General features: G+C 52.8%; 5 protein-coding genes across 5 annotated transcripts; 1 reads left to right on the forward strand and 4 right to left on the reverse strand.

Moving 5' to 3' along the window:
- Positions 1-1,280: 1,280 nt before the first annotated feature.
- On the forward strand, positions 1,281-1,802 carry N7539_009022 (TMEM14 family protein; the record flags this gene model as incomplete). The annotated part of the gene is made up of 3 exons (XM_056938617.1): positions 1,281-1,317; positions 1,406-1,498; positions 1,606-1,802. The coding sequence occupies 3 exons, from the start codon at positions 1,281-1,283 to the stop codon at positions 1,800-1,802; spliced, it is 327 nt and encodes a 108-aa protein (XP_056785994.1).
- A 317-nt stretch (positions 1,803-2,119) lies between these two features.
- N7539_009023 (carbon-nitrogen hydrolase family protein) lies at positions 2,120-3,304 on the reverse strand (the record flags this gene model as incomplete). The annotated part of the gene is made up of 3 exons (XM_056938618.1): positions 2,120-2,469; positions 2,556-2,995; positions 3,126-3,304. 3 exons carry the CDS (start codon positions 3,302-3,304, stop codon positions 2,120-2,122), a joined length of 969 nt encoding a protein of 322 aa, XP_056785995.1.
- A 1,869-nt stretch (positions 3,305-5,173) lies between these two features.
- N7539_009024 (uncharacterized protein) lies at positions 5,174-6,610 on the reverse strand (the record flags this gene model as incomplete). The annotated part of the gene is made up of 1 exon (XM_056938619.1): positions 5,174-6,610. The coding sequence occupies one exon, from the start codon at positions 6,608-6,610 to the stop codon at positions 5,174-5,176; it is 1,437 nt and encodes a 478-aa protein (XP_056785996.1).
- Positions 6,611-9,222: 2,612 nt separating this feature from the next.
- N7539_009025 (putative SNF7 family protein Fti1/Did2) lies at positions 9,223-10,358 on the reverse strand (the record flags this gene model as incomplete). The annotated part of the gene is made up of 2 exons (XM_056938620.1): positions 9,223-10,110; positions 10,314-10,358. The coding sequence occupies 2 exons, from the start codon at positions 10,356-10,358 to the stop codon at positions 9,223-9,225; spliced, it is 933 nt and encodes a 310-aa protein (XP_056785997.1).
- Positions 10,359-11,000: 642 nt separating this feature from the next.
- Positions 11,001-12,604, reverse strand: hacA (transcription factor HAC1; the record flags this gene model as incomplete). The annotated part of the gene is made up of 2 exons (XM_056938621.1): positions 11,001-12,342; positions 12,405-12,604. 2 exons carry the CDS (start codon positions 12,602-12,604, stop codon positions 11,001-11,003), a joined length of 1,542 nt encoding a protein of 513 aa, XP_056785998.1.
- Between the last annotated feature and the right edge of the window lie 5,835 nt (positions 12,605-18,439).

Below are 18,439 nucleotides of genomic sequence, written 5' to 3' on the forward strand. Positions count from 1 at the left end.
GAGATAGCGTGGAACGGAGCTACAGTTTTCGGTCTATGAAGAGCTTATACGCTTCTGATTCTCCAATAGTCTGATCGGTATTCAGATCAGCTTGTCGAGCTCTGGTGTCCGGATTTGCCGGCTCGGTTCCTGAGATAGGTATCAGATAATAAAGTCGCATGAATGCGAACTGGCGCAGATCATCCTCTCGATGGCACAAGAATACACCGACAGTCTCGGGCGTCCCAATCTGCTTCTCGACTTCTTCTAACGTTCAGTAGTTCGCTCTTTTAAATACCTTTTCAATCAGAACCTAATTAGAGCATAGCCTCTGAAGCGGTAAGCTGGAAGCTGCGGCGACGGTTGATACCGTAGAGGCACAAGCCATAACATGAGACCTGGACCCTGGTTGTCAAAAAGTGGCTAGCGAGGCCGGACTCCGGAGGGAACGAGAGACTGGAGGGAGTTGGTCCTGGAGGTGGAACCTCACAGACTGAAGCGTCACGGGAAGCTGTAGGAAACGAAGCCAAGGGGCCATACTTGCCAGAGGCGGCGGGGCATACGGCCCGTTGCTTCTGACGGTCGATATCGTCGAATGTGGTGAATGTGGTTCCCACCGAGCGATTGAGAATGCAAGCATCGAATTTACTTAGACTCGTCGTGTGTGGCGTGATTGTATTTGATGGTAGCGGGACAACGTGGAAGATGCTCTTGGATTCTTTGATGCTGGGTGTTTTGAAGAGCGTGCGAGAGAAGCGTTGTCATGCCAAGTTACACGCTTTTTAAGGGAGGTCATAACCCTTCCGAACTGGTCGGTGTCATGATAACGTGATAACGTATATTTAACATCTCCTGATTCATGTCTACCATTGACTAGCATACTCAATGAGCCCAGAAACAGGCTTGTCCCACCTCTTAAGGATCGATCAACAGACTAGAGCTCACTGGTTGATGCCAGTTCTTCTCTCAATCGTCACCGCAAAAGATGTATCAGGACTAGACCTTGCAAAAGCTCGCGAGCTGGACTCAATACTCGGTGGTGGTACGTTACTCTTAGAAGTCAAGCGGGCTTGAAGGGTCCAGGAACGAGCACCATGACTAAGCAGCTGATTTCCGCTTTGAACGTGACCTCCACCGTCGCTGCGGAACTCAAGTGGACCCAGTCGGCTCCCAAGGAACCCGAACGGCCGAAGCCGGGGTCTAACGCGTTTAATAGAGCCTAAGCTCTCTGACGATCTGCAACCTCAACCTCAACCTCAACCTCAACGGCCAACCAACGAATCTCGTCCAGTCCTCGCACCATGGCCGAACACCCATCCTTCACCCTGGCCGCTCTCCGTAAGCTCCCAGTCCAAGCATTAACGTGTAGAGCGAAACTACGGAATCCATACTTGCCGAGCATTACTAACTCGTAACGTCTGAAAAGTCCCCGCCGGTGGTGCCTTGGGATACTTCAAGACACGCTCTGCGCCGTCATTGATCGCGGGTGTTGGTCTTGGTCTTTCATATGGATATGCCGGTTCGTTCTCTGAGATCTTTGCTATGCTAGGCTTTCATGTTTTCATACTAGTGGCGGTGCCGAGCTGAGCTGAGCCGAGCTGAGCCGAGCTAATTGAATGTTACCAGGCTACCTGATCAAAGAAAATAAAGACTACGGAACCGAGCTGGCGCTGGGGAACAGTGTCCTCTTACTTGGGTCCGCGATTCCGCGCATCGTCAAGACGAGAGCTAGAGCTCCGATGCCGTTGATTCTTGGCGCGACTGGTCTTCTGGCGGCGTTCTATTATCAGAAGAAAGTTCGGGAGTTCCGGTTTGGTGTTTGATTGGGAGGAGCGGAGAATGGGATGGCGGGTTTGAACTTTTTTGGGTGGCGATCGCTCTCGCTCTGTATGAGTGGTTTGAATGGAAACGGAAATATCAGTGTGCAGGATCGTGTTGATATTGTATGAGGTACGGATTTAGTGGGATCGTCTCGGAATTGCATGTACTCATACAAAGAGCCGAATTACAATTCAAATTCTTCAAAGTGAATTGTATTCGAGTCAGTCATCTGATCTTCGCTCCCGTCTGCTCGCTACTTGCGTCATTATTCATCCAACATAATTGAACGAGTGCCCAAGGCCACACCCTCTTCAATCAATCACTGCTCCCGTACCGGCTTCTTCACATTCTTGTCCACCCCGAGCCACAAAAGGTCCGGTCTACTATAATGCCCACAGACATCGATAAATGCCCTCGACTTGAGCACCTCGTTCAGATCCAGCGTCGCATAGATGATTCCTTCCTCGGTCTCGGGCAGATCTGTCGAGATCTTGCGCCCATCTGGGCCGAAGATGGCGGAGCTTCCACCGCCCGGTGAGCCCATGATACATCCTGGGAGGGTCTGCATGCGGTCGATCCCAGCTTGACTGATGACGGCTGTGGTGTGGAGTACGAACGTCTGGGATTCGATGGCGTAGGTGCTGGCGATGGCTTGAGTTCCTGCAATTACTTCGGAGTCAAAGGTTTGATTCATTGAGAGCCCAAATCTTATCCTTTTCTTTCATGTCAGAACCCCGGCAGGCGGATACACTTACCTTGTCGAGACATGGACCAAAGCTCCTCACCCCCGGTATGATCGAACAACGGAGGCCACGCCGCCACATGAATCTGTTCTCTCTGCGAATAAGTGTGGTACTTGAGTAATGGCTGCGTATGCTCCCAGCAGGACAATGCGCCGATCCGAGCAACCGCGGTATCCGCCACACTGTCCAGACACTCGGCCGATGCGTCTCCAAACACGGTTCTCTCCATATGAGTGGCTTTGATCTTGGAGCGGGTGGTGACGATCGTACTGTTCGAGTCGATGATGGCTTGCGAGATGTAGAGTGAGTGATGGCGGTTCTCGGCAAAGCCTAGAATCACGACGATTTTGCTGTCCAGGGCGCACTTTTGGATCCGGGCCATCTGGGGAGAGTCTACCTGCAGAGAGTTGAGAATGTACTCGGAGTGCAGCTGCGGGTCGACCGGGCGTGACCTGGTGAAAGGGTGTCAGTTAAGAAAACTGAAAGGAGTCGTCATCGACAGCTATTCTCTTTTTGCAACTGTCAAAAGGCCAGTCGTTGATCATTGTTTCATTGTCACGCATGGGACGTAGATCTGCCTACCATATCCACGCAGGATAACCAGGAATCCAGCACTCGGGGAACGAAATCACCTCCGCGCCATTCTCGGCTGCTTCTGTGATGAGCGCGCAAGTCTTTTGCACGGTCGCTTCCAAGTCAAGCCAGACCGGCTCTGCCTGAGTCACGGCGACTCGAACGTGGGTTGTCTTAGTCTGTGTCATTGTGGACAGGTTTGGGAAGAATATATCCCTCCAGCTCTTGTTCCAGATTTGGATTGACGCGGCAGCAGCGTATGGACTCTGATAATTAACCTGAAACTAGGGTTCCTCGCTTATAGTAGTGGAAGTCTGTTCACGCCGTCAGAGTGATTTCGACTCGAACATATCGATGACCGAAAGAGATACCCTCTCGATCTCACTGGCGGAGAACACTCCGGGGCTCTTTATACCTGTACCCAGGGAGGGTACACCACTCCTCGTATGGTCGATTGTGGAGAGTCTAATCGAGAGCGATCAGCTTTGACTTTTTCCACTCGTGTGACTCCGCTGAAGCACTCGAGTCGAACTACTCGTCTACTACTACGACTACTACTGCGACCGTAGGTATCAGACACGTCCCATCTGCCAATCTCACCTCAGCTGCAGTCCCGGTCCACGTCAACCGCGGAATTGATCCCACGCCGACCTCCGCCCCGCTCACGAGAACACAAGCTACGAGTCGCGAGTCGCGACTCGCGACTGCCCGCAGTCCATTCGGAGAGTTTCCACAGATAAGACGTGTCTGCGTCTGTCCCAGTTTGTCTGACTCGTCTGGCCTTCGAATATGGGAGTGGCGACTGGCGATGGGCGACGGGCGAGTATGGGAATGTGTTTTCCCCGCTTTGTCGTGTCCGCCAGCCACCTGCAATGTGCTAGTCAACTAACTACTTGTAGTGAAGGTACCTGTGCACTACCGGGGACTAAGGTCAGTGTGTAAATGTACATGTACATGTACATGGCGGAGTTTTTTCCGTTTGATGCGCTGGGAATCAGGGGTGTTGTAACTTATCTGCGCTCTCTTAATAGTACCTTAGGTAGTTACCTAGGTACCTAGGTAGGTACGTAGCCAGCGCTCGCTTATCAACAGACAGACATAAGTGTAGGACCTACTAATATCTAGGCCGGCGTTATAACCTCTTATTTCACCCCAATATCCCAGAACATGCTTCGCCAGATTCGCCAGCGGCCAGCCTCGCCAGTTGAATTTGAATTAAATCTCAGCCCAGTATTATAAAAGAACGAAAGTAAAAGCTTGCACCGTGCAAAGCCCCACTAAGTTGATCATTTTTCGGCTACGACTTGATCACGGGAGGATGAGGAGTATACCATCCGAGGTAAGTAGGGGGTAGTACAGTAGGAGGTAGACAGTAGAAGTGCAGGGGATTGAGTCCAGTCACGCAGATACTTGGGCAGGTTAAAGGTACTGGTAGTCAGATTGTACTCTGCCGTCCCGATCTCAATTCTATTGCTAGTTCCTACCAGTACCAACGCTCATCGTATTGTGTTCGAGAGCCAAGATCGCTGCTGTTTACTTTCGCGCATCTCTGGAGTCTGGATACTATACTAAGCTCTTACTGATCCTCAGTTCTAGCCATGGGGCAAGTCAAGTTCACTGGGGATAAAGGGGGGAGATTGCGAGAGATGGGTGGTGGTTTGTGATTGGGAGGGAGAGGTTTGGGTTATTGCGTTGTGTGGTAGAGGATTGGAGGGGGGAGGGATCCGAGGGAAGTGGTGATGAGGAGTATGGTTTACTATTGGATTGGTGTTCTGCTTCGATCAAGGTCAACGGGTGAATGGCCGGTCTTGGCTGGTGGTTGAAATGACTCGAGACTTGATTGGGATGGAAAGCTATTTTTTGAATGGATTGGTATTGACCGAGGGAGAGTGATTAGGTACAAAACATTAAGGTCGATGAACACCACATTCTATCTTTGCAGAAAAAGATGTCACGATATGCATAACATGATCGCACGGGTCGAAAAATCAAAACAGCGTCACTCGATACCAACGTTCGTCGTCATGGGCCCACCCTTAAGGTGAGGACCGGAATTATTATTGGGCTCGTCCGATCCCCGCATCCTGTGGACCGTTCTGGGGATTGTGCTGCTGGGTCTCGGTCGTAGCGTCGTTTGCAGGGAGAGAGGTGGTCGCCGATCCAGGTCGTTGAAGCTCAGCGCTGTGCTCGGCTCCTTCGAGATCGGCGGCCTGCGTCGACCTCGCGGGGTGAGAGACATGCTGCTCGCTCGGGAGGACCTGGCTCATCTCTGGACCCGAGACGTCAGACGCAGCGCGCTGATCCAACGAGCGCGCCGGGGTCAAAGGTCCATTGACATCTTCCTGGGAAGCGGTCGAGTCCAACAAGGGCGGCCCCATGGCCGCCCCGGGGTGTTTGCCCGGTCTCTTGCTGGGAGTGACGCGCTCAGGGGCGGGGCCCAAGATGGTCGGGTACCTGTAGCGGAAGCCCCATTTCAAAAAGAGGGTGAATTTCTTCCAGGCGCCGAGTCTCTTCCAGCGAGCCTGGAGGACGGCGGCGTCGTGGGCGTTGCGGGAGCGATAGCCCCGGCGGAAACAGAAGAGACACAGACAGGTCAGGGGGATGATCATCAGGGCCCAGCAGACGGGGAGACCGCGGCGAGTCTGCCACCCGTTCATCAGACGGCGGAATCGGAACCAGGCCTCGATGATGCCGCAGATGAAGAAGAGGCCGGCCCATCCAAGGATGCCGATGACGATGATGGCCCACCACGTCAGGCCACCCCAGGGAGAGCCGTAGTCGCCGTAGTCATAGTTGCCGCTGTACGAGCTCCCGCTGTAACCTTCATACGCGCAGCTGTAGTCATTGGAGTCGTACAAGGTTCGCGGGTAGTAACTGCGACTCAGCGAAGACAGCGTTGCGCTGGGGACCTGAGTCGGATCGACCCAGATGAACTCGTAGACGGAAGTGGTCGATGTAAAGGCCCCGTCATTGACCACGTTGTACGAGGTCGAGACCGCCGTGGTGGGGAGCAGGTTTTCCAGGGTGTGCCCGTAGTTATATGGAAGCGTGATGGGGACCGCCGTGGTGGTTGTCCATTGAGTCGAGCAGGCCGTGGGCGCCGAGTAGGTCATGTTGACCACCCAGATCGTCGAGACCGAGGTGGCCGGGTTCTGATTACCATAGTAGTTGATGGTGTTCACAGGTGGCGTTCCTGCGGCCCCGGACGGGTACAACTCGTTGACCAAAGTCACCGTATCTCCATAATAGGACTCTGTCTTGACGATGGTGTTGGTTTGAATCGCCTCGGGAAGCGAGGTGGCGGTTGGAACGATCTCCTCGTAGGTCGTCTGGGTGCTGAGAAGATAAGCCTGTTTGGAATAATCATAGACACGCTCGGTGGCTTGGACTTGCTGATAGTGATCGGTGACGATCCACGGGGCGCTCAGAACGAGTGGAGACAAATATGCCAGAACGAGTGACAGGATCTTGATCAATGAGAGTGTGGGCGCCATGATGAGCAGGCCCGGCTGGAGCGAAAGGATATCGCAGAGAAGCGATCAAATATTACAACGGGCCAGGTGAATCGTTGCATGAACGACGAACCACCACAGTGGGCAAGCACAACACACACAAAACACACACGAAATGGAGGATGGAAAGGGGGAAACAAAAAGGAAACAAAAAGGAAACCGAAGCGAGGCGAGAGCTGACGAGGGAAAGGAGAGGTTTTCTCACGATGCGGCTCTCGTGATGAGTCGAATCCAGCCGCTACGGAGCACAGACTCTGAGACTACAGACTGGACATGCCGGCACTGGGCAGTGGCACTGTAGTGAGTAGTGAGTAATATCTTCTTCTGGGGGGATTGGTAGATTGCTCTCCGCGAAGAGATCAATAGACGAGGAGCGGCTATGCCTCCAAGAGAACGTGCCAAGACAGCAAAGGGCATGCTTTCACTCTAATTCGCGCCACCCAAGTCCAACTTTACTAGTGACTAGACCGCGATCAGTCGGCCCCCCAAAATCAAATCTCAGGGTCAAAAGCCAAGCGGGTCAAAAGCGCTGGATGCTGGAGAATCGGACTCGGGAACTCTAGTAAACTTGTCCAGCAGGTACAGTAGTCATCAGATTTCTCGCTAACAAGAACATTCAGAGAGTCAGACTCAGAGTTGTTTGAGTCTTACGATCCACGGGAATCTACGACTCCACCGCTTGGTTGAGTCCGAATGAGGCAGTTGCTGTCGTTTCACGGGTGGCCCGCGATTGGCGGGGAGGAGAAGTGTGGAGCTCGGGGGCGGAAAATTGGGGTGCGGGTTGCCAGTTTCATCGACGGTTGGAGGGTCTGACCGGGTCCCCTTTTTTGATCCTCCGATCGGATCAGGGAAGCATGGTGCAGCGCGCAGGACAGGAGGAGTATCGAGAACTCAAGAAGAAGGTCCTGCACGGACACGCGAGAGTCCCGATTCGGTGAAGCGTTGCGAAGACGGTCCACGACCGGGTGCTACGGACCCGTGCTACGGACCGTGGTCCATGACGGATATTGTCCAGACGCTGGGAGTCTGGTCTGAAAGAGGATCCTAGAACCACAACCACACCGAAGGAGATGCATCTTTCAAGTTAGGGTTCGGATGATCTCTGTAGAGTACAAAAGATGTATGACCGGTGAGTGGTGACTACGATCGTATCCTTCAGTGTAAACGACAACCAGACACAAGCTGGAGGGGATGAAGCGAGATGACCAGTGAGGAAAATCTAATCTTCCACCTACTGTAACGCGTAAGCAACCAAGTCTAGGTCTAGCAGGCCACCTCGTCGCACTGCGATGCGGATCCGAAAGGGCAAAATGACATACCATGCAGAGTGACCGTCGAGGGGCAAATACGCTGACCAGGTCCGGTGCACTTAGACGCAAGACGATCCATCACTCCCTCTGCTCTCTTGCTTCATCCAAGGATTCAAGCAAAGTCGTGTTTCCACTTGCCGAGACTGTCACAAAGTATCTATTCTCCGGTTGACGTTGTACCTTTGTCCCGAGTGGGGATGTTGACTATGATATTACTATGATTTTATCGCCTGTCGGGCAATTCACTCCATGGATATGTAGACATCAAATCCACCACCACGGGATAAACATGGCATAGATCACACATTCTAGAAAAGCTCGACACGCGTAACCCGAATCCTGTCGACGGGAGACTACCAAACATCGGATCATCGACGACAAGTCAGCAGTCGCGACACTACCGCGGAGCGGCCATGTTGGAATCAGAAATCCAATCAACATACATGTCTAAACACATTCCAATATACATATAAACAGGTATCCCATCAACCCCCTATTGAGAAAGACTAGCTAGTATCCATAACTACCTACCTGTAGCCTACCCGGAACCAGAAACCGCCAATCCATCCCATCCCGAGCACGCCCGAAAGTCAAGCTCCCCCCCCCCCGAAGAGCCAGTACCCAACATTGAACTCCCGACGTGACTCCCCCGCAACCACCACCCAGAAACAGAAGATACGAGCTCCCCATCCTTGAACCTTCACGAATCACTACGCGGGCCGGGGACCTTCCAGTCGACACGTCTCTGATCGTGTGAGTCGTGAGCCGTGAGTCGTGAGTCGTGAGTCCGGTCTTTTCTAGGAATGAGTCCTTGATTCCGACGTGTGGATGTTTCTGTTTTGTCTAGGCGGGGCTCTCTTGTACATGGTTTCGTGTCTAGTCTTGCGCCCTACGGGAGCTTTTGTGCTTACGAGTTACTCGTGGGTAGTTGGCGATATAGTCATAGTCGTGGGAGTGCGAGCAGATCGACGACATCCATGGAAGCAAGTCTCGCCTACTTGCCCCTGCCCGCACCTCTTCGAAAAAAAAAAAACTACGAGATTGGAACGAGTACAGGTATGCCTCGATTGGCGGTTCAAACACAGACACAATATAGATAAAGAGGGATATCTATCCATCCCGGACAACTGGAGTAATCCGAGACAAACCATGACGCCTGCATAGCACAAGGGAATCGAATATCAAGCGTGGAGTGAAGCGACGATACAGCATGGAGGCGAGGCGTAGGAGAGTAAGCATTTGATCGGCTGAGAACGGCTCGGCTCCGGCGGAGCAGGTTCGTTCCTAGGGCAGGACCAAAGGAAGGTAGCGTGGACCAAATGGGGGGAAGACCGAGGTAGATAGACAGCAGAGGGTCATGAAGGGAGGATATATAAAAGAGAGTGGGGGTGGGGGTGGGAGGGAGAACATGGGACTGGACTGCGATGATGTCCAGTCAAGGGTATATCGAATATCGAGAGTCCGGAGCAGCCGTGATGGCTGAGCAGGTAGGAGGAACAGCCTTGGACAAGACAGGGAAACCCCCACTCTTCTGACCATCCAACTGCGTTCCTCAAGCGACTTCTCCAATCTTAATTGGCAGCTCTCAATGCCCTCAACCTCGCACCCAGCCCATCTTCCACTTCCCCATGCGCCCCCTCCGACACCTTCGGTTCCTGCACCCTCCCCCTCCGGCACCTGTCCAGCCTCATCCTCCAACGCCATCCTCCACTCCACCCCAGCATCATCCGCCAACTGACCCATCAACGCATCCACCTCGCCTTCTCCCTCGGCCCCATACTCCGCCATACTCACCCCCGCCGCCACCTCCTCGATCGCCGCCCCCGCAATCTTAAAGTCCTCACTCCGCTGCAGAAAATTATTCGCATGAGCCACCAAATGCTCCAGATTCACACTCTTGCTCGCGGCGTCCAAGCCCCGGCTCGCCAGCGCCAGCGTGCGCGATGTGTCGCGCGTGCTTTGCGCCGCTTTGAGTTCGTTGATGATCACGTCCGCGCGGGCGGCCTCGGCCTTGAGCGAGACTTGCCGGCGTTTTTCGCGGACGGCGGACGAGGCGTGGATGCGCGCGATTTGAAATTCGCGGGCTTTCATGGCGCGGTCGGCTTTGGCTTTTTCGGATTTGAAGGTGGCTTCGGCGCGGGCGGCTTCTTTTTTGAGTCGGTTGGAGTGGAGCTGGGGATGATGTTAGTGTGATGCTTTATTGCTGTTGAGTGGTGTGTATGTGTATGGAAATGTGAGAAGGTGTGGGTTGATCCCTGATGTGGTGTGAAGAACGTGAGGGGGAGGGAGGGGAATCACGACGATCATTGATAGCGGGGGGGGGGGGGGGGGGAAAGCGAAGATCAACAATAAAGGACAGAGCATATGATAATCACCTTGACATTGGTGCGAGCCTCAAAGATGGGATCCTTGCGAACCATGATGGATGAGTATGGCGCGGTGGTGCGCTGGAGAATATCTGCGTGAGAGGGAAGGAAAGAGAGTGTTTGGAGGAGGAGAAGATTGAGACCGAAGCGGAGGGCAGACAGCAAGTTGGATGTGTGGCTGAGACGAGGACTCGGCGCGGAGACGGAGAGGAGTGGCAAACGTCACCGACCGCATTCAGGCCTTAGCGCCGATAACCACAATTGCCGGTGGAGGTAGGCGACGGGGTTGATAAGGTGGGAGTAGTCTGCTCAGATTGAATCGTTTCGATCGGTGGATTAAATAGACTAGTGAGAAATGGAGTTCTCGAACAGAGCAGTCTCCGAACGATACTTGAGGCTTGGAATGATGATCTGTGCTCTGAAAGCAGAATCTGGATTCCACTGCCAGGGTTTTGTTACTTTTTGTAACGGAACGACTATTACTCCATCAAATTACATCAACTACACATACTACACAATCTATCGATACGTTTCAAGAGATCAACTCGATCGAGTCCAATTTGTGGATTTCGAAGAGAAAAAATAATAATAATAATCGTAATATACAGCCCAGAAAACGGACATCAGACATGGTGACTGATTGTGATCATCCTCCAATGAGTGACGGTTCCCCGCTTCCATAACCCGTGCGCAACCTTATAGTTGTTTGCTAGACAGGACCGACGACGTCTCGCCGGTCGCTGTTGATGAACTCCATGAACTCCGTCTGCTGTGTTGATCTTGATAAATGTGACTGATCTTTCCGTAACTGCGTCGTCGACCGATGCCCCGAGGTGAGGTTCTTTTTCCAATGCCCCGAGACTTGACAGCCGACGTGGATGACAAGATTTGGTTTGTCTTTGGGATCGCTCCCATGGCCCGTCTGCGTCGTCGCGACTGGCCGGTGATACTATCGATCGCCCATGCCATGGTCAATAGGGACGTCCAAGAAGGTCGACCGTCCAACTGCGTGTCCGACGCCGCTCCTTGCGGGTTGAGGGTCTGCTCCCTAACCGCTAGCTGCAATGCTCTGCCCGTCGCATCGCGAAGAGGACGCGCCAAGGCTGGGCTGCATGCAAGCAGTCGGGTGAGCAGTCTCATCCGAAAGAACGGGCCGGTCGCCGTCGAGGGGGACAGACTCGGGGTCGAAATCAACCAATGAATCAAAGGGAAATGCTGATAGATCGCCGCCGTCGAGAGCGCCAAAGGCGAACCCGTCTTCAGGGAATGAAGGATTTGAAGCAGTGGGAGAGTCACTGTGGAAGAGGCGACGGAAGTCATCGTCAGAAAGAGGAGCTGTAACGTCGTGGCTAGCGTGAGCTGGAAGCTCGAGGTCGAAGAGGGGGAGAGCCCCGCTGGAGCTGGCTCCGACTCCTTCGAGGCCACCGACGGACACTGCAGGTCTGATGGGCACAACACCGCGGCAGGATGTTGTGTCACGTCGGAGGCCTCAGCCAGAGTGGAGGGCTTGAGCGTGGGGGAGTATTCGAGGTTGACGGTGGAGGGAGTGGGGAAGGGAATCCGGTCCATGAGGAGATCTTCGCCTTCTTGTTTGAAGAGGGTGGGTGTGAGGGTAGGAGAGGTGATGGCGGGGTTGGTCATGTTGATGGAGGGAGCCGGAGCCGAAGTCGTGGCGGGGGCGGGGGCGGGGGAGGTCGTGGTAGTGGTAGTGGTCGTCGTCGATGCAAAGATGATGGCGGGACCGGGAGTGCTGGCCTTGACGGGGGTGCTGCTGCGAGAGCCGCGCACCTCGGCCGAGAGCTGAGCGACCTGTTGGGACAGGCGGTTGTTCTCGGCTTCCATCTGAGCGAGGCGCTGCAGGAGGAACTCGTTTTGTTGTTCCATCCGGATCTTCTCGGTTTCGAGCTTCTCCATCTCCAGGCGTTTCCGTTCGCGGGAGGTTTGTGCGGCCGCGCGGTTTCGAAGCACGCGCTCAATGCGGCGCTGCTCCTTTTCATCTTCGGTCTTGGCTCGTTTCCTGTGAGATGGATTAGTGAACCTGCATGGGACGAGGCGGGTGTAGGTCCACCCGACTTGTCGGGAGGGGGGTGGATGACATACCTGGGAGGAAGGTTGGTCTTGGGCACTGGGAGTTCCTGACCCCATGACTTTCTCTTCTTCACCGGCTTCTTCTCGTCCTCGTCACCGGGGGCTGGTGTCTGTAAGGAGGTGTCTGAGGGGGATATCGTCAAGGGCATCTCCATCTCCGGCTCCGGTGTAACCAAGGACTCCAACTCGCGAAGTGACGTTGTCTCCTCCATGATATCAAGTGATGGATGGAGTGTGTATGGAGTGTGAATATGGGGTGTGAGTATGGAGTGAGTATGGAGTGTGATGGATGTACTGAAACAATGATAAGAGGGTCGTTGATTGTCGGGTGCCGTCCAAGTAATGATGGTACCAGCAGCGGGCGTTTGAGATCCAAGAAACTTGCCGGGGGGTTTGCCTGAAGTCAAGGCCACGCTGTCATTACCGTGAGGCACCGTCGAATCTACCTCTTCTCGAGTTGGTCCAGGCGGCAAGGGAAGAGGGAGTGGGGGGGGGGGGGGGGTGCAAGGCAGCGAAGAGAATGAGTCAGCGAAGGGAGAGAGTCGGGAGTCGGAGAGAGCGAAAGGACAGATGGTCTTTTGGCCGGGAGAGAGGCCCACGATGGTCGGATGAGGGCGAAGTGTCCTGTTTAAGTAGAGGCCAGCGTGGTCACACCAGGCCCAGGGACAACCCAACGGGTGTCTCTCTGGAAGTGGGGGGGGGGGGGGGGCCAGTACAGGACGTCGACGGTGGATGGTGGATGGTGGATGGGTACTTGTGTAATGCAGGGAGAATGGGTGAGGGAACCAAGTACCCGTTCACCAGGACCAACCTGTTGTTCAACTGTGGGCTCCCGGAGGGGCGAAGTCGTCAGTCCCGATGGGCCCTGGCCCCTGACCAGGCTGGCCGCTGACGGTCCATGCGGTACCATACCAGAACGTAATTTACCCATCACCTCGATCATTTTCCCCGCTACTTTCATTGTTCTCAGGGGGCTCAGCGGGTCCCCCAAGAAGTACTGGTACCGTAATCCGGCCCCTGCGCCCCCTCCCCCCCCTGGATTCCACGGGACTGTTTCATCGTTGACTCGGAGTCGCACTCTAACCGGGGAGACCTGGCGGAGTCCCACTGGTCGTCTATCCCATTTGTACGTGCTGGAAAATGGAAAATGGAGGCCGGACCGGACAGGAGACTGAGGAGATTGAGGAGAACTGACGAGACTGAGGAGACCCCCTGGTGATGATCTGGATCCACTCCACATCGCCGGGGCTTTCTCCTTTTTCCTTTCTTCTTCCCTTCTTCCCCCCCCCCCCGGCGTCGCAAGCCCCGAGTCTCAGAATCGTCGTTAGTCCACGAGTCAACTATCTTTCATCTCGCTCATGTGGAGTTTTTGCCCCCTCCGCTTGACTATCAATAGCCGAGAATGAGAATGAGAATCACTGGGGAATTGACCCCCCTCTTGTCCCGAGACCTCTCGACACACTCTCTCGCAGAGAGGGTTCCTGAGGAACGATTGCGCATGATGGGAGGGGTCTCCTTTATTAATGTGTATCACCACTGCATCACTAACATAGCGTGCTACTGAACCGTACAACAAGGGCTATTCTCTTGTCACGTCCGACTTGAACCATGTGATATTACCTCCGGTAGCTCACAGTAGGGAGTAGGCAGATCCTAGTAATCAGGTACCCAAACCGACTTGAGAAGAATGTCCCCATCGACGCCGCGACCATCTTGTCCCTGTATCTTGACGCTTGTGACACCCAGAGACTGCCCCTGGATCCATGCCCTTTCAACCTCCACTGCTCGTCGAAAATGCCTCGAGCACGTGGACCTTCTCAGCGTGTGTTTTCCATCCTGGATGATAACCCCGCCACTCCCTCATCTCGACCCATCTCTCCATCCCGAGTTCAGACATGGCAGATACCGTGGGCCTGGGCCTGGGCCTGGGACTGGAGGACGGAAAGGTGTAATTGCCGCAAGGTGACAGACCAACTCGTTGATTCCATTTCTCAGTGCTCCAATCGTCGAACGTGATTGCCTGATCACGTTTTCTCTTCCTTTTCCCTCGCGGACCATCCCGAAGGGAACCCCGTCGCAACCAACACTGCGTTACATTGTACTTGTAGTGACTGGGTGGTACTACACTTGGACTGCGAGGAGAACTAGACTCGTAGTCGTCGTCTCGTACTCCTTTATCAAGTTACTATGTTCTCAACAGTATGTATGTACTACGAGACACGAGTCTAGTACAGACACTACTGTACTCCACTTCTCACCCCATTCTCCGATCCCCCAGACAGAAAGACGCTCAATTCCAGAATGATCGAGAAGGTCTCGACCCGTGTATAATTGTATATCACGAACAGGGATGGCACACAGACACAGACACAGTCCTGAGTCCTGACTCTTGAGTTAATATGCCCGGTGTGGAAAGTGCCCCGGAAAAACTATATTCATGATCATTTGGAGTCTTCTCGTCTTATCTGAATGATAGCAAGATGAGAGGTTCGCCACCTGATTCTTGCATATGATTCCTAGCCGATGTTACAGAGTCACGGACTAGGTAAACATCCGAGGGGGGGGGGGATTGGCGTCTCTTTTCACGAGAGGTTATTTGGCAAGAGTTTATTTCCCAAGTATTTATTTGGCAAGAGTTTATTTCTCAAGAGGTTATTTCCCAAGTATTTATTTCTCAAGAGTTTATTTCCCAAGTATTTATTTCGCAAGTGTTTATTTCCCAAGTATTCATTTCTCAAGTGTTCATTTCGCAAGTGTTTATTTCGCAAGTATTTATTTCTCAAGTGTTCATTTCTCGAGATCCTCTTCACTATGCCATCTGTGAGACTCTTATCATGATTTCCCTCTCGAATGATACAATCAAGCCTAAGCGATTTACACACCACAATCCTATTCAGGACTAGTGCCCGTTGACATTCACTCTGTCCTCCTGTGCCCATGGGCCTGATCGGAAGGACAACGAACACACTTGAACCCTCGATAGACCGAGTCACCCACTAGTCCTGGCTCTTGACTCCTATACTTGTACCGTAACGTGATGTACTAGAGTCTGGTCGTAGGTAATACTGTACTAGGTAGTAGGTAGTAGGTAGTAGGTAGTAGGTAGTAGGTAGTAGGTACCTACTAACTAGTTAGTAAGGTACTTAGTGACATACTCCCTCCGGAAGGAATGTCGTTGCCAGGAGCCCCTCGCCCGCTTCATTTTAGGCCCACTCCAGATTTCAATCACCGCACGGCTGCCACGCACTACGCAGATCTACGAAAGACCGACCTGTGTTGTTCATCTATCTACTGTACTTGCACCTCAGTTCCTTGACATTCTTACTGCATTCCTTGGAGTTGTGGGTTATGAGTTCTTTGCCCCGGACCTAGACTGTAAGTCCTGGGCTTCGTTTCGGCAATGTCGACTCGGGCCTAGCCGTGGCTTAACTGCTTACACGATTCAGAGCACGCAATCTCTTGTGCGCGTCACGTTGGCTACACTAGTCTACAAGGATACTATTCAGTATTCACTGCTGTTTGTTCTACATACATTGAAATAACATAAAGTGTCAAACGAAAGCGTATGCTCTGAACATACAACATAGTATGTACATCAAGGCACCTAGCTATGACCCAGACCTAGTCATATATCTGTTGTGGATTCACAATCCCCCGAACATTCCATCTCCAGCCTTGGCTTATACCACCACACCTTCCAAGCCATCATGCTCAAATTGTCATTTTCCCCGCTCAGAATGACCGCTCGCCCTCGCGTCCTCTTTCGTTCTCCCCTTTCCCTAACCTCACCCTCCAGCTCTGCTCCAACCTTGAACGTCGGACCCCGAAAGTGGATCTCCCCTCCCAAAACATGTGCATCAACCCGGCGATCGTATTGGCGAAACGCTCTTCCTCCCGCCGGCCTCTGCTCCGTTGTAAGTCGGTACCTTGGTACATAGGTCTCCTAGCCTACTAGGTAGTACCTAGTAGGTACTAGGCTGTAGGTTGTGGGTACCACCTGGTAACTAGTAGGTCATAGGCTTCTGCATTGGAAATGAAACTCCGGGTCGACTCTGGATCCCCATCCACGCAACCTGGAGACTACCAGCTTCAGAGTCTGGGAGACGATGGTAATGCTTGGATTATCACAGTATTAGTCGGGTCGGGGGTTGTAGCTGGGTTCTGGATTCTCACGGGATCACGCGTGCTTTTATAATGTTTGAGGGATGGAATTGGGGGGAAACAGATACATACTAACTAGTAACTAGTAACTACGTAGCAGTATATAGTTATACTACATCGTAACTGAGACCTATCGTCCTACGTATATCAAAGTAGACGACTACACATGTCAACAAAGGCTCGAAATTGACTTGACCAAAGATCGCCCGGCAAACCCCTCCATTTCCACACGCTCTAGCTAGCATGACTAGACTTCGTCATGTACTGTAGATGTCATGGAATAGAGTCGTACTACTAGTAGTATCCCTGTATCACTCACTACCTTCGTACCTGCTCTCTACCGGGTTGCGGCTACGCTGCTACAGTCCCACTACTCCCGTCTGCTTCATCTACCCTTGTACCCGTTCCGTCGAGCACAAACCATCCTCGGAGATTCAAATGAATCTCCCCACGTCCATCCCAGCGCCCAATTCGAATCAGCCTGCGAAAGAAGAGGTGATACCCCTCGTAGGCTCTTCATTCACTTCTTGAAATCTCGTGCTTCACAAGGTAGTTCGATTGATCGTCGTGCACGAATACGGAAGTTGGGTCTGATCTCATGGTGTTTGGATCGAATTAAGGTGCTGCCTACTGCCTGAACACACCGGAGAGAGTGTCTATGGAGCCTGATGTGTGGACTTGATGGATTCTCCAGGTGAAGATTGCCAGGGAAGACTGAGGCTAAGGTACATAGCAGTAGTTCCAGATCAGTTCCAATCGACACCCGAGTACGCCAACTCCATCGCCGAAACTCACCACGCGATGTCATGCCACGCCACTCGAATGCAAGACTCCTGCAGATCCTCGGACCTTCCAAGCCCAACCCCAAGCCCAACTTTAACCCCGCATTCAAGGGGCCGGCCGTTAATGCCGCGCCCGATTCGGCAGTGCAGCCGTCTCCCTGAAGAAGTGTAAAGCTAGGGTACTTAGGGAGACTATCAAATGGACTTCCAGGGTCAAACCCGCGCGGGAACCTTCGGCTGTCGATCTCCGTGATGTTTCAAGGTCGACACAACTTGGCATGCTCGAGTCCCGTGGTCGGATATTTCTTGAGCTGCAGAAAGGTCGAGGGCGGATATCGTTGATTACTGATGGCTTTGTGAGGTTGAAGCGAGACTGTGTCTGTGGATACCTGGCGAACCTTGTTCGCCTTTGCAAGTCTACACACTGCGCATGAAGAGAAGGAATTGGAAGCTCATCGAACCGGTGAGGATACTAGAGAGGAGGGACCTGGAATTAATGGTAACTCCGTCTTCTCAGGGTTCCTTGGGATTCCATGATCGAAGATGTCCCCGCCTTTCTGGGTACCTCTGTATCCTTCCGATCATGCAGATAATAATTGGGAACCGCAGATAGACCTTGAGAGCTCTGCTGATAGATGACTTCAAAAGCTATGAGATATGATTGAATTCGAAATTGAGGTGTTTGGTTCAAGGCCGGGCAGTGTCACCTCGATGGCGAAGCCGAAGTTGAAATTGCTCGACATCCTTTCTGATGGCAATCGGCAATGCAATCATCCCACACCGCAATGCTAGAAAGAGAAAGGAAAGAAAAGATTAGAGAGGAAGTGTTATTCGGGTTCGCACTATAAGAGTAGGACTGGGAAAAATCAATGCAAATGCTTCAAATTGCGCTCTTGGCTCAGCAACCCTGCGCTAAACGTGCCAACCAACAATCAGCAACTGAAAGGCCGTGCATGCAAAAAAAAAAAAAAAAAAAAAACAACGCAACGTATGCACGTCATGACGTCGAAAGGACCATGATGCCAATGACATGTCAAACTCAGAAAAGATGCCCGGAATGACCAATATCAACCTCATGGTATGATACGTAGGGGTCCCAGTCGC

The sequence above is a fragment of the Penicillium diatomitis genome, assembly GCF_028827545.1.
Source record: "Penicillium diatomitis strain IBT 30728 chromosome Unknown utg000015l_segment0_segment0, whole genome shotgun sequence".
Classification (NCBI taxonomy): Eukaryota; Fungi; Ascomycota; class Eurotiomycetes; order Eurotiales; family Aspergillaceae; genus Penicillium; species Penicillium diatomitis.